This window comes from Lipotes vexillifer, unplaced genomic scaffold, assembly GCF_000442215.2.
Source record: "Lipotes vexillifer unplaced genomic scaffold, Lipotes_vexillifer_v1.1 scaffold325, whole genome shotgun sequence".
Lineage (NCBI taxonomy): Eukaryota > Metazoa > Chordata > Mammalia > Artiodactyla > Lipotidae > Lipotes > Lipotes vexillifer.
In genome coordinates this window covers 1,293,304-1,309,897 of record NW_006799313.1, presented here as the reverse complement: position 1 = coordinate 1,309,897, position 16,594 = coordinate 1,293,304, and the positions used below count along the sequence as shown (strand labels likewise).

Here is a 16,594-nt window from a genome sequence, read left to right as displayed (position 1 = left end):
GAGCAAAAAAGTAGATTTCAAAAACATTTATTTCAAGGGACTAATCAGGTCACATTAATTCCACATTAGAAAGACATTAAACTATTTAAGGCTGTTTATTTATCTGTATATCAGAAATCTACTATATATGCAAACATAAATGTATATACATACATATATACATATTAACATACATATACGTACACACACATATACATACACACACATGTTCACAAATACATACAGACTCACTCATCCTCAGGCATATAATACAAATGTACATACTGAACACTCAGTGGTACCCCCAATCACAGAGAAGCCATGGACACATATTTATATGGTTCCTTTTTAATCAATCAATTAAAAGTTCTTACTACACCCCAACAGTGTTCTTAGAAAAAGAATTTAAACTCTCACTGACAAGGCAAAACTTACAAACAATTGGGAATACTAGACTCCTTATGGTATTAACTAAATTCAAAAGGAATTCAACGGAAAAGATAAAAAGTAGGCTCAACAGAAGACTTCGTGGAGGGAACAAAAGTAGGACTAGGAATGAATTTGAATGAAGAGGATAAAAGAAAGCAAATATTTAGGACAATTTCAAGGTTTCTAGACTTAGTAAAACTTTTTTTAGAAATTGAAACCTTAACTTTAATCAAGGAAAAAAAGGTAGGCTATCCAGAATTAGTCTAAATGGCAAGGTTAAGCCATTATGCAATTAAATGTCTGCCACAGGTAATTAAATTATGAGTGATCACTACAAAAATATCATTAAATTTACACTTTTACTGCTAATTATGGCAGAAAACCTAGGTTCAACTATCTGCAGCTTACAAATATAATCTACAGTATATCTTGTTTATCTGTCAATTATTCAGTCTAACATTTCAGATGACTCCTTTGCCCTAATAGCTCATTACAAACTGATCTACGTAAATTCAGTTTCCACATGGCAAGACTGAGTGTCACACAGACAACATTACAACTCAAGAGAAAAAAGACATCCAATAATAGATGAGGGAGGGAGGAAGGAAAGACAGGAAAAAAGGAAGAAAAGAAAGGAAGGAGGAAGAAACAAAGATAGAAACAAAAAAAGACAGAAAGAAAGAAACAAATTCCCATCACCTCCTCTTCATTCTCATCCTCTTCCTCAAATACAGGTTTCAACACAATTTCATTCCTTTCTTCTGGAATTCTTTCATTTATATACATAGTCTTCCCAAATTTTACATTATTTTGCTTCTGCAGAATAACACTGAAGAGTTTCTGCTGCTGTGCCTATTTGGGAAAAAGAAAAATTAAGTTTATTTGAAAAATTATTGTAGTCAAAATTGGTTTAAGAAGTTATTCATATTTTCTCATCTTTTTAATGCCTGTAGGTATAGGATCTGGAATGATCTCCCATTTTTGTTCATGATTTGCACCCTCCTTTCTTCAATAGTCTTGCAGGGGTTATCAATTTTATCTGAAAAGACTAAGAACCAACTTTTGTCTTTGTTGATACTCCCTTTTGTATTTTGTTTTCTATTATATTGATTTCTACTCTTGATTATCTCCTTCCAGTTTCTTTTTTTCAACTTTATTTTATTGTGGTAAGCACTAACATGAGATCTACCCTCTTAAATTTTTAAGTGTACATACATATTACATTATTAATATGTATATCAATAATTTAATACATTATTGTTGATAGGTATAATACTGATATTTATAGAAGACCTCTAGAGTTTGTTCAACATTTTTTTTTTTTTTGCCCGCACTGTGCAGCTTGTGTGATCTTAGTTCCCCGACCAGGGACAGAACCGGGCCCACGGCAGTGAAAGCTCGGAGTTCTAACTGAGACAGGCCTAGGACCTGGGACCCTTTGCTTCAGTGCTGCAATACTTGCAACTGGACGAACCTCTCCTCCAGCAACAAAATACAAAGAAACTATAAGGGACTAAAAATAACTGCATGCATGTACAGGTGGGGCAAACTGTGGACAAAAGATACAAAGGGTCCAAAAAACCCCACTGCCACTTTTTAAGAGCCCAGAGCAAAAGCAGGGTACTGCGCATGCCCTCTACACATTAGGCCACCTAAAGGGTGGGCAAAACACCTAAGCCACCCCTCCAACCTGACCCATGGACACACCCCTACCCTCACCCCATATAAGGAACAAGCTCGCCCCTCCTCAGGGAGTAAGCAAGCAAGGGAACCTGTTGTCTGTTCTCGCTTCCCCCCCCCCGCCGCCCCCGCTGCAGCAGGGGCCCCAATAAAGCCTTGGCTGAATTTCTTGTCTGGCCTCTAGTCAATTTCTACTGATTAGGGAAGGCCAAGAACCCTGGTAGGTATCACTAACCACTGGACTGCCAAGGAATTCCCTAGAGCTTGTTCATCTATACTGAAATTTTATGTCTGTTGATTAGTAACTCATTTCCCCCTGGCAACCGCCATCCCACTCTTTGATTCTATGAATTTGACTAACTTAGATAACTGATAATTTCCTTTTTAAAGACTGGATAATATTCCATTATAGGTACATACCACATTTTCTTAACCCATTCATTTGTCAATGGACGTTTACATTGTTTCCACATCTTAGATATTGTGAATAATGCTGCAAAGAGCATGGGAGTGCTAATATTCATCAAGACCCTGATTTCAAGTTTTTTGGATAAATACCCATAGTAGAACATATGATAGCTCCATTGTTAACTTTTTTTAAAATTAGTTTTTAATTTTTGGGGGGCTGTGTTGGGTCTTCATTGCTGCGCACGAACTTGCTCTAGTTGTGGTGAGCAGTGCTCTTGGATGCAGTGCTCAGGCTTCTCATTGTGGTGGCCTCTCTTCTTGCGGAGCACAGGCTCTAGGCTCATGGGCTTCAATAGTTGTGACATGAAGGCTCAGTAGTTGTGGTTCGTGAGCTCTAGAGCACAGGCTTAGTTGTGGCACACGGGTTTAGTTGCTTTGTGGCATGTGTGATCTTCCCGGACCAGGGCTCAAACCCATGTCCCCTGCACTGGCAGGCAGATTCTTAACCACTGCGCCACCAGGGAAGTCCCCATTGTTAACTTTTTGAGGAACCTCCATATTGTTTTCCATAGCAGCTACACCATTATGCCCTGTTTCTATGAATTTGACTTTAGATGTCTTATGTAAGTGGAATCATACAGTATTTGTCTCAGAAATGGGATTGCTGGATCATATGGTATTTCTGTTTTTATTACTTTCTGAGGAACCACTGTGCTGTTTCCCATAGCAGCTACACCATTATGCTTTCCTGCCAACATTTTGCAAGAGTTCCAATTTCTCCACATCCTTACCAACACCTGCTATCTTTTGTTTTTTTGGTAATAGCCATCTTGAGAGGTGTAAGGTGACATCCCATTGTGATTTTGATTTGCAGTTCCCTAATAGTTAATAAAGTTTAGCATCTTTTAATATATTTGTTGGCCACTTTTATGTCTCCTTTGGAGAAATGTCTTTTCAAATCCCTAGCTCATTTTTTAATCAGGTGATTAGTTTTGTGTTTTGTTTTTTGCTATTAAGTTGCATGATTTCCTTACATATTTTGGAGACTAACCCCTAATCAGATATACAGTTTCCAAGTATTTTCTTCCATTCCGTAGGTTGTCTTTTCACTCTGTTTCCTTTGCTATGCAGAAGCTTTTGAGTTAGATGTAATTCCACTTATTTTTGTTTATGTTGCCTGTGCTTTTTGTGTCACATCAATACTTCTACTTTCATTGAGTTTAATTTGCTACTGTTTCTCTAACTTCTTAAAATGGATACTTAGGATCATTGATTTCTGCCTTTCTTTCCTAATTTATAAATTTAAGCCTATAAATTTCCCTTAAACTTGACTTTTATCATATCCTACAAGTTTTTCATATATCACATTTTCATTATAAATGTGGTATTTTCATTTCAAAATATTTTCTGGTTTCAAATGAGTTTCTTCTTTGACCCATGGGTTATTTAGAATTTTATTTCTTAATTTCCAAATATATAGGGATTTTCTACTTATCTATTTATTACCAGTATCAGGAATAATTCTAATGTGGCCAGAGAATATGTTCTGTATTATTTCAAACCTTTGAAATGTATTGACATTTCCTCTATGGACCAAAACATAATCAATTTTGATAAATTTTCTTTAAAAATGTATATTCTGGGCTTCCCTGGTGGCGCAGTGGTTGAGAGTCCACCTGCTGATGCAGGGGACACGGGTTCGTGCCCTGTTCTGGGAAGATCCCACATGCCGCGGAGCGGCTGGGCCCGTGAGCCATGGCCGCTGAGCCTGCGCGTCCGGAGCCTGTGCTCCGCAACGGGAGAGGCCACAACAGTGAGAGGCCCGCGCACCGCAAAAAAAAAAAAAAAAATGTATATTCTGAAATCAAGAGATACAGTGTTACATGTGTCAAATTAGGTCAGGGTGGCTAATCATTATTTTAAAGGACTAAATCCTTACTATATCTATTGGCTCTAGTAGTTACTGAGAGGAGTGTTGAAATCTATTATGATTGTCAAGATGTCTATTTCTCCTTTTAATTCTGACAATTTTTGCCTTTATATATTTTGAGACTATGTTATTAGATAGAAATAAATTTAGAATTGTTTATTTTCCTGATGAACTGAACCTTTTACACTATGAAATGTTACTCTTTCTTAAGCTTTTTGTCTTAAAGCCTACTTTTTTTTTTTTTTTACATTTTTATTTTTTATTTAGAAATATGTACTTTTTAAAACACATTCAGTAATATCAATAAATATGGGGATACACAGGCCAGCTGCCCATGGATGTGTTGTTTGGCCTGTACACTGTTTTACAAAATACAGAATTAGCTGCCAACATTAAAAATATATATAATAATTCAAATTTTCACAGATTTCTCATCAATGTTCTAGTTTCCTCAACTCCTCCCTCATCATTTTTCTTCCTAGTGAAGACCAAACATACAAGTACTTTTTCACACACACACACACACACACACACACACACACTGTATTTTATTTTTACAAGAGATAAATAAACTGACACCAAGCATTGTAAATGGATGACCACAACAAAAGCAACAATAATTGCAAACACAAAACACACTCATACTCTGTCATAATACTGACATTCAGTCCAGTAATCCTCCACTGTAACAGCTCCTTTACTTTGCAGTGATAATTGATTTGTATATTTTTTGCCTCTGAGTCCTTGTGGGATTTTTTTTTTTTTATTCAAACAGAAAGTCTCAAAGATTATGATCATCCTCATCAGTTCATTCAGTCCCATGTAATTAATTTTTTTTCTCATCTTGATCTTTTGTTAGTTAAAGCCTACTTTAATATTAATGTACATACATCAGCTTTCTCTTGGTTAATCTTTTCATGATACAACTCTTCCATCCTTTTGCTTTCAACCTCTCTATATGTTTATATGTAAGGTATGTCTTCTGAAAGCAGCATAATTTAACAGAGTTTTTAAAACTCATATCAATTCCCCTCCCAACTTAAGTGTGGTTGTTGTTTCACACTGTTAATTCTATACATACATAAACCTTATAAGATGATTTTGTTTCATACAGCCAAAAGATATGTAGTTTTATCCCAAATAGTTTCCCTTTCTATTTACTTCTGCATCTTTGGCCTTCTAACTGGGATGATTTTATGTCTGAAAACACTAATATTTCCTTTAGTGCAGGTCTGCTAAAAAAATTCTCTAGGTTTTTATTTATCTGAAAAATACCTTCATTTCACCTTCATTTCTAAAAGATTTTTGCTAGGTACAGAATTCTAGGTTGACACATAAGGCTTATCAGCACTTCAGATATACTTTTCACTATGCTTTGGCTTCCACTGATTCTGCTGAGAAGTCAGCTATTGACTGATATTATTATTGTCCTTTTGAAGATAATACATCTATTCCTCTGGCTGTTTTAAAATTTTTCTTTGTTAGTTTTCAGTATTTTACAATTATATGCCTAAATATGGGTTTGTATTTCTTTGCTTAGAATTCATAGCACTTTTGTGGCTTCAAGGTCTGTCCATATTTTTTATGCCCTATTCTCTCTCTTTTCTCCTTCTGGGACTATAATTACATATATATTAAACCTTTTCACCTTACCCCATATGTCTCTAAGCTCTTTCCTGTACTTTCCATTCTTTTGTCTTTCTGAGCTTCAATTTGGATATTTTCCTCTGACCCATCTTCTGGTTCATTAATTCTTTCTTCAGCTGTGTCTAATATGTTCTGCCTCCTATATGATGAGTTCTTTTTTTTTTTTTTTTTTTTTTTTTTTACAAACATTTTACACTAGTCAAAAATATATGTTTTAAAATTTTGCAAAAATGAAACTGCACAATTTATTTCCTCAAAATTTATCATTCTCCTTCCTTGAGAACTTTTCTTTTCCACAAACCTGGATACTAACTTCCTAGGGAAAGTGAAAGTGTCTTAAAAATACATAATGACCTGTCTCCTGCATCCTCCCTAACAAAATAGGAGCGCTAAATATAAATTTCATTGCATCTCATTCACAAGTTCTGACATTTTTCCTCCAAGCTCTTTATTATCCAGTCAAGACGTTCAAACATACTTAGACACTTTTTTTCTGTTAACCACTAAACAGTTTACTATTACATAGTTAAAACATTAACATATCCTAAGTTTGTGGGTTTTTTTGTTTGTTTTTTTTTTCCCTGTACGCGGGCCTCTCACTGTTGTGGCCTCTCCCACCGCGGAGCACAGGCTCCGGACACGCAGGCTCAGCAGCCATGGCTCATGGGCCCAGCCGCTCCACGGCATGTGGGATCCTCCCGGACCGGGGCACAAACCCGTGTCCCCTGCATCGGCAGGCGGACTCACAACCACTGCGCCACCAGGGAAGCCCACGATGAGTTCTTAATTTGTTAATATATTTTCAGTTTTAGAATCTCCAGATGATTCGCTTTATGGTTTCCAATGATCTCCAAATTCTCAATCTTGTCTTATAATTCCTTGAATACACTGGGTTGGTCAAAAAGTTTGTTTGGGTTTTTCCATAACGTCTTACAGAAAAACCCGAATGAACTTTCTGGCCACGCCAATATTAATTAATTAATATTAAAGTCTATGTCTAATAGTTCCATTATTTAGACTTTGTTTTGCATCCTAGAGTTAAGCTTTATATCAATTACCAATGAGTATACTCCTCTTCCTTTGAGTGATTCAGGTCAAATAATGATTCAATTATTTTAATGACCTTTGGTTTGGAGCACTGTCAACGTTTTACAAAACAATTACCACTAATTCTTTTTTAAGAGGAAAACCAAATACATTAATTTAAAAACACTAGAAAAATTTTAAAGATATGATACATACAGAAACATACATAAAATATGCTGCCTTAACTCCAATGGATTATTTGTAGAGAAAAATGTCTACTAACCTCACAGAAGGAACTATGGTATCAAGTTGCACGCTTATTTTATTTTCCACAGAAAATGACCACAGCTTGTGAAGACTAGAAATGCAGAAGCTGTTATCCCACAACTGACTTTTAATTATTGACAAAAATGAACATTTATACAGATTAGTAAGTTGAGAAGCCTTTTTTTTTTTTTACACATTTTAGTGATACTTCACTATCAGAACTTCATTATCAGAGATTGAAAGAAACATAGGCTTAATTCCAGGATTTAAATTTCCTTATGTAATGCATATTAGTGGAACATTCCCTCTGTTGTGATAGGTCAGATTGTAGCTACTCTGTTCTGTTAGCATGTAGAAAGTTTACTCACTGCCTCTTTAGGGTGAATTTTCTCTGAGGAATACACTACTGCTAATCAGACCTTTCTAATCCCAGGTAATCAGACAATGCAAACCACAGAAATCTAGCTCTGCCCTCACCTAGACCTTAAGGCTGGCTCCAGAGGCTTGTGCTTAAGAAAATCATTATCCCTTCTCCTCCATTACCATTATTAACCTACTCACTGAAAAAAAAATCAGAATTCCCTTTCTCCCTCTGTGCCTAAACTTATTTTGTCGATGATTTTTGTTTTTCAGAGTAAAAAATCATTTATTTAGAACACTGCTTCCAAACAGTGTTATGTACAAAACTAACATTTCACACATTATCAATAGATACTCCTTGAAAAAAGGGTTCTATGCTCAAATAAGTAAGATAAATATTACATACTTTACCTCCCTTCCAGGGGATTTACAATTCATAAGAAATATGCTTAACTTTATATAACCCAGGTTTCCAAAACTTATTTGACCATTTTAGTCCCATTTTCCCCTAAAGAACACTATTAAAATGTGTGCCAGGGGATATAATATGAAAATGTTAACTGAGACTATGAACTTTAGGTATTTAATGACTAATTAAGCATCAGACTACTCATAGTGGATTCATCTATCACATTAGAATGAGGGAAAAAAACCCCACTACAAATGCAAGTCTGCCTTTTACTTTAAAATTTTTTCCCTAGAGAAGCTAAAGCTCAGCTCTAAATTCCTTCAAAAAACTTTTTGTGCAACTCATGCTAGGAACAGTGCTAGATCTCAGGAAGGTAAAAATAAATAGGATATATCCCCTCACTTTAAAAACTCACTGTCCAGTTAAAAACACAAAATATGCAAGTATAATGTAGTGTGAAAAGTACAACAGACATATGCACTGAGGAGGAAGAGACCATCTCTTGCTAGTAGTAGTGAGACAGAGGAAGGTAGATTTTTACAGATGAAGTGATACTTAAGTCAGCGTTTGTGGGGGGAAAAAGCAGCAATTCATCAGACTGGAAAATTTAGAAGAATGAAAGGCATTCTAGGTAGAGGAAACAACCAGTGTAGTCAAAAATTTATGAGATGTGTACTGCTGTAGCACACAGGAAGAAGGAGTATCCAGAGATGAGGCTTTTGTTTCATGCTGAGTAATCTGAACTTAGGTAAAGAGTAACTGGGAATCACTGAAGAGTGAGTGATGTGGTTAAAGTTGAATTTTAGGATAATAAGCAAAAGGAGAAAAGACTAGAGATAAGAAGAATAATTAGTTTGATATAACAACAGTCTGGGTATGTACAGCAGAGGATACAGAATCTACAGATATTTAGAAGTAAAACTGATAGTTACTAAGTAGGACTTTGTAACAAACTACATAGAATATAACAAACTATGTAGAATATAAATAACACATTCATAGTAGGGGACTTTAACACCCCACTTTCACCAATGGAAAGATCATCCAAAATGAAAATAAATAAGGAAACACAAGCTTTAAATGATACATTAAACAAGATGGACTTAATTGATATTTATAGGACATTCCATCCAAAAACAACAGAATACACATTTTTCTCAAGTGCTCATGGAACATTCTCCAGGATAGATCATATCTTGGGTCACAAATCAAGCCTTGGTAAATTTAAGAAAATTGAAATTGTATCAAGTATCTTTTCCGACCACAACGCCATGAGACTAGATATCAATTATAGGAAAAGATCTGTAAAAAATACAAACACATGGAGGCTAAACAATACACTACTTAATAACGAAGTGATCACTGAAGAAATCAAAGAGGAAATTAAAAAATACCTAGAAACAAATGACAATGGAGATACAACGACCCAAAACCTATGGGATGCAGCAAAAGCAGTTCTAAGAGGGAAGTTTATAGCAATACAAGCCCACCTTAAGAAGCAGGAAACATCTCGAATAAACAACCTAACCTTGCACCTCAAGCAATTAGAGAAAGAAGAACAAAAAAACCCCAGAGTTAGCAGAAGGAAAGAAATCATAAAAATCAGATCAGAAATAAATGAAAAAGAAATGAAGGAAACAATAGCAAAGATCAATAAAACTAAAAGCTGGTTCTTTGAGAAGATAAACAAAATTGATAAACCATTAGCCAGACTCATCAAGAAAAAAAGGGAGAAGACTCAAATCAATAGAATTAGAAATGAAAAAGGAGAAGTAACAACTGACACTGCAGAAATACAAAAGATCATGAGAGATTACTACAAGCAACTCTATGCCAATAAAATGGACAACCTGGAAGAAATGGACAAATTCTTAGAAAGGCACAACCTGCCAAAACTGAATCAGGAAGAAACAGAAAATATGAACAGATGAATCACAAGCACTGAAATTGAAATTGTGATTAAAAATCTTCCAACAAACAAAAGCCCAGGACCAGATGGCTTCACAGGCGAATTCTATCAAACATTTAGAGAAGAGCTAACACCTACCCTTCTCAAACTCTTCCAAAATATAGCAGAGAGAGAAACACTCCTCAACTCATTCTACGAGGCCAACATCACCGTGATACCAAAACCAGACAAGGATGTCACAAAGAAAGAAAACTACAGGCCAATATCACTGATGAACATAGATACAAAAATCCTCAACAAAATACTAGCAAACAGAATCCAACAGCACATTAAATGGATCATACACCATGATCAAGTGGGGTTTATCCCAGGAATGCAAGGATCCTTCAACATATGCAAATCAATCAACATGATACACCATATTAACAAACTGAAGGAGAAAAACCATATGATCATCTCAATAGATGCAGAAAAAGCTTTTGACAAAATTCAACACCCATTTATGATAAAAACCATGCAGAAAGCAGGCATAGAGGGAACTTTCCTCAACATAATAAAGGCCATATATAACAAACCCACAGCCAACACTGTCCTCAATGGTGAAAAACTGAAAGCATTTCCACTAAGATCAGGAACAAGACAAGGTTGCCCACTCTCACCACTCTTATTCAACATAGTTTTGGAAGTTTTAGCCACAGCAATCAGAGAAGAAAAGGAAATAAGAGGAATCCAAATCGGAAAAGAAGAAGTAAAGTTGTCACTATTTGCAGATGACACGATACTATACATAGCGAATCCTAAAGATGCTACCAGAAAACTACTAGAGCTAATCAATGAATTTGGTAAAGTAGCAGGATACAAAATTAATGCACAGAAATCTCTGGCATTCCTATATACTAATGATGAAAAATCTGAAAGTGAAATCAAGAAAACACTCCCATTTACCATTGCAACAAAAAGAATAAAATATCTAGGAATAAACCTACCTAAGGAGACAAAAGACCTGTATGCAGAAAATTATAAGACACTGATGAAAGAAATTAAAGATGATACAAACAGATGGAGAGATATACCATGTTCTTGGATTGGAAGAATCAACATTGTGAAAATGACTCTACTACCCAAAGCAATCTATAGATTCAATGCAATCCCTATCAAACTACCACTGGCATTTTTCACAGAACTAGAACAAAAAATTTCACAATTTGTATGGAAACACAAAAGACCCCGAATAGCCAAAGCAATCTTGAGAACAAAAAATGGAGCTGGAGGAATCAGGCTCCCTGACTTCAGACTATACTACAAAGCTACAGTAATCAAGACAGTATGGTACTGGCACAAAAACAGAAAGATAGATCAATGGAACAGGATAGAAAGCCCAGAGATAAACCCATGCACATATGGTCACCTTATCTTTGATAAAGGAGGCAGGAATGTACAGTGGAGAAAGGACAGCCTCTTCAATAAGTGGTGCTGGGAAAACTGGACAGGTACATGTAAAAGTATGAGATTAGATCACTCCCTAACACCATACACAAAAATAAGCTCAAAATGGATTAAAGACCTAAATGTAAGGCCAGAAACTATCAAACTCTTAGAGGAAAACATAGGCAGGACACTCTATGACATAAATCACAGCAAGGTCCTTTTTGACCCACCTCCTAGAGAAATGGAAATAAAAACAAAAATAAACAAATGGGACCTAATGAAACTTAAAAGCTTTTGCACAGCAAAGGAAACCATAAACAGGACCAAAAGACAACCCTCAGAATGGCAGAAAATATTTGCAAATGAAGCAACTGACAAAGGATTAATCTCCAAAATTTATAAGCATCTCATGCAGCTTAATAACAAAAAAACAAACCACCCAATCCAAAAATGGGCAGAAGACCTAAACAGACATTCCTCCAAAGAAGATATACAGACTGTCAACAAACACATGAAAGAATGCTCAACATCACTAATCATTAGAGAAATGCAAATCAAAACTACAATGAGATATCATCTCACACCAGTCAGAATAGCCATCATCAAAAAATCTAGAAACAATAAATGCTGGAGAGGGTGTGGAGAAAAGGGAACCCTCTTACACTGTTGGTGGGAATGTAAATTGATACAGCCACTGTGGAGAACAGTGGAGGTTCCTTAAAAAACTACAAATAGAACTACCATATGACCCAGCAATCCCACTACGAGGCATATACCCTGAGAAAACCATAATTCAAAAAGAATCATGTACCAAAATGTTCACTGCAGCTCTATTTACAATAGCCCGGAGATGGAAACAACCTAAGTGTCCATCGTCAGATGAATGGATAATGAAGACATGGCACATATATACAATGGAATATTACTCAGCCATAAAAAGAAACGAAATTGCGCTATTTGTAATGAGGTGGATAGACCTGGAGTCTGTCATACAGAGTGAAGTAAGTCAGAAAGAGAGAGACAAATACCGTATGCTAACACATATATATGGAATTTAAGAACAAAAAATGTCATGAAGAACCTGGGTGAAACAGGAATAAAGACACAGACTTACTAGAGAACGGACTTGAGGATATGGGGAGGGGGAAGGGTGAGCTGTGACAAAGCGAGAGAGAGGCATGGACATATATACACTACCAAACGTAAGGTAGATAGCTAGTGGGAAGCAGCCGCATAGCACAGGGAGATCAGCTCGGTGCTTTGTAACCGCCTGGAGGGGTGGGATAGGGAGGGTGGGAGGGAGGGAGAGGCAAGCAGGAAGAGATATGGGAACATATGTATATATATAACTGATTCATTCTGTTGTGAAGCTGAAAGTAACATGCCATTGTAAAGCAATTATACTCCAATAAAGATGTTAAAAAAAAGAAAATTTATGAGATGTGTACTTCTGTAGCACACAGGAAGAGGGAGTATCCAGAGATGAGGCTTTTGTTTCATGCTGAGTAATCTGAACTTAGGTAAAGAGTAACTGGGAATCACTGAAGAGTGAGTGATGTGGTTAAAGTTGAATTTTAGGATAATAAGCAAAAGGAGAAAAGACTAGAGATAAGAAGAATAATTAATTTGATATAACAACAGTCTGGGTATGTACAGCAGAGGATATAGAATCTACAGATATTTAGAAGTAAAATTGATAGTTACTAAGTAGGACTTTGTAACAAACTACATAGAGTATAAATACTCCTGAAAAGTCTAAAGTACTCCCCAGTTTCTGGCTTGTGAAAATAGGAGATACTGCTATCTGAGATAGGAAATACAGAAAACAATGAGAAGATAATGAGGTTACTTTCAGAAATGCTAAGTTTGAAGTTCCTATAGGACATTCGAGTTAATATATAACAAGCAAATCCATAAATGGGACATGAGATCATAGAATTAAACACAAGATACAGAGAATCTCCAAGGGAGGGAGCTACTTAGCAAAGTACAAGGTTTCCATTTATGTCACCTAAGGAGATTCCAGAACCAAAGTGTGATTCTGACAAAGTGATGACACTTTATGAGAGACTCCAGAAGGTTTCCAATGCTCAAAAAAAATCACAAGATATTAAATGGGTGCAAGAAGGGAAACCAAAATTGAACAAAGCACAAATTTTCTTATCAGATCTTAAGGACTCTAGCTGTTCCACCATAAGAAAACTCTCTAACCTCTCAGTTTCATGGGAGACACCTTCTAAAGGAAATATTGTAAGGAAAAAATCCCTATAGACAGATGATTAGGAAAGGTTTCTGTATAAAACATCTGTCTTTTGGTTGCAGAGGTAGGGAGCTTGATTGTTTATACAAAAAAAAAAAAAAAAAATAGTGGTGAACCAGGAAGAGTCTATTCCTGCCCAGCAAGAAATTCTCATAAACCTTAAGTCCTAGAGCCCATGATTTAGTGGACTGCCTAGGTAGAAAAAGTCCAAAACCAGTCTACAAAAAACAGGTCAGAGAGAATAAGTTTAATAATGAAACTCTTAATTTAAATGTATAATGGAACATGAACTTTAAACTACTGTTCACATCTTCACACTGAAAAATCTTCCATGTGATTGTGTTTTTTATCCCCATGGCATACACATAATTCCTTGTCCAGATGTAGGAGAAAAAGTACTGAAAACAAGAAGGCAAGATACTGAAGGCAAGAACATAAAGTTGGGGAAGAACATTCACTGATCAGAGGCAATCACTCAGGAAGACTTAAGATCCTGAGAATAATGGGAGGTGCTATGGGAAGAATCAATTGCTTCTCTGACTCCCATTTTAGCATAAATTGTACCAGCAGTCCTGTGAGCTGTTGTTGAAGTGTCAGCAGTGGAGGAGAAAGATGATCTCTTCAGAGGAAAACTATGAAATCCCACACTTTATTATAGCTTAACAGTGAGTTAATATCCAATCTTTTGGTTCTACCGGGGCTTTCTTAACCTATATAGTTCTCTGGAATAATCATATTATCTAGATTCAGAATCTCTGGATTCTTTTCCTGAACTTGGCTTCAAATATTACTCTCTTACACTTTCCTAACATTTATTTTTTCCAGGCTACTAATGTGATGTTCAAACTCTAACTCGCTGGCCTACACTTCTACTATTTCTGTTCCTATAACACCACCCACAACTAACCATATTCCCACCATCCCAATGGTAGGGAAAATAGCCCCAGGCCTAGCTTTCATAGAAAAGAGAGGCAAAAAGTGTGGTTTAAATTCTGCTTAGTAGCTTCTTCTTATTTACAGCAAATAAAGATATTTTGGGGAATTTCCTGGAAGTCCAGTGGTTAATACTCAGTGCTCTCACTACCAGGGCCTGGGTTTGATCCCTGGTCAGGGAACTAAGATCCCACAAGCTACTCAGCATGGCCAAAAAACAAAAAACAACAATAACAAAAAGAATTTTTGTCAACCAAGTATTTAACTAATCTTAACAAGAGATAACTATGAAAATAATTTGAAAATCAAATCTGCTATATGGAGAAAAGGAAACCCTCATAAACTGTTGATGGGAATGTAAATTGGTGCATCCGCAGTGGAAAATAGTATGGAGGTTTCTCAAAAAACTAAAAATAGAGCTACCCTATGACCCAGCAATTCCACTCCTGGGTATACATCCAAAAGCAAAAACAAAAACACTAATTAGAAATGATACATAAACCCCAATGTTCATAGCATTATTTACAATTCCGAAGATATGAAAGTAACCTAAGTGTCCAATACACGGATGAATGGATAAAGAAGATGTGAGATATAGATGCGCACACACACACACACACACACACACAATGGAATACTACTCAACCATAAAAAAAGAATGAAATTTTGCCATTTGCAGCAACATGAATGGACTTGGAGGGCATTATGCTAAGTAAAAGAATTCAGAGAAAGACAATGATACCACTTATACGTAGAATCTAAAAAATACAACAAACTAATGAATATAACAAAAAAGAAGCAGATTCACAGATATAGAGAACAAACTAGTGGTTACCAGTGGGGAGAAGGAAGAGGGAGGGGCAATATTGGGGTATGGGATTAAGAGGTACAAACTATTAGGTATAAAATAAGCTACAAGGATATATTGTACAACATGTGGAATAGAGCCAATACTTTAAAGTAACTATAAATGAAGTATAACCTTTAAAAATTGTGAATCACTATATTGTAAACCTGTAACTTATATAACATTGTACATCAACTATACTTCAATAAAAAATTAAAATTAAAAAAAAATAATAAAACAATGAGAAAAGTAAAAAAAAAAAAAGGAAAAGAAAGAAAGAAAAGAAAATCTGCTATAGTCCATCTACAGGTAAGAAACACTTAACTACAAATTTTTTTTTAAATGAGACAACTTTTAAAAAACATTAGCGTATATCCTCACAAGTCCTACATTATTGTACATCGTTTTCATTTTTTTTTTTTTTTTTTCCTTGCGTTATGCGGGCCTCTCACTGTTGTGGCCTCTCCCATTTGCGGAGCACAGGCTCCGGACGCGCAGGCTCAGCGGCCATGGCTCACGGGCCCAGCCGCTCCGCGGCATGTGGGATCTTCCCGAAACGGGGCACGAACCCGCGTCTCCTGCATCGGCAGGCGGACTCTCAAGCACTGCGCCACCAGGGAAGCCCCATCGTTTTCATTTTTTAAAGTAAATTCATCCTGGTAAAGAATTTTCAAAATCAATGCATCCTCAAAGTAAAACAATCTATTAAAGACAAATTAACATAGAATACTGTGTAAAGCTGAAACAATTAATAGAAATATAATGGAGATTATCTGATTTATAGGCAATCCTTTAAAAGTTAAAATAGGAAGAAACTTCATATACTGAATTTTAATTTCCTCTGCTGTGGCAATAATCTGATACATATTTCTTTAATTAGAAAAATGAACAGACAACCTAATCAAAAAATGGCCAGAAGACCTAAACAGACATTTCTCCAAAGAAGACATACAGATGACCAATAGGCACATGAAAAGATGCTCAACATTGCTAATTATAAGAGAAATGCAAATCAAAACTACAATGAGGTATCACCTCACACCAGTCAGAATGACCATCATTAAAAAGTCTACAAATGATAA

General features: G+C 35.9%; 1 protein-coding gene across 3 annotated transcripts in view; it reads right to left on the bottom strand.

The window, feature by feature from the left end:
- Positions 1 to 16,594, bottom strand: part of EXOC6 (exocyst complex component 6) — a 215,349-nt gene that overhangs the window by 138,916 nt on the left and 59,839 nt on the right. For all 3 annotated transcript variants that reach the window (XM_007471565.1, XM_007471564.1, XM_007471566.1), the window contains exon 7: positions 1,108 to 1,260. In XM_007471565.1, the coding sequence (XP_007471627.1) occupies positions 1,108 to 1,260 (153 nt within the window). The remainder of the gene's footprint in view (positions 1 to 1,107; positions 1,261 to 16,594) is intronic.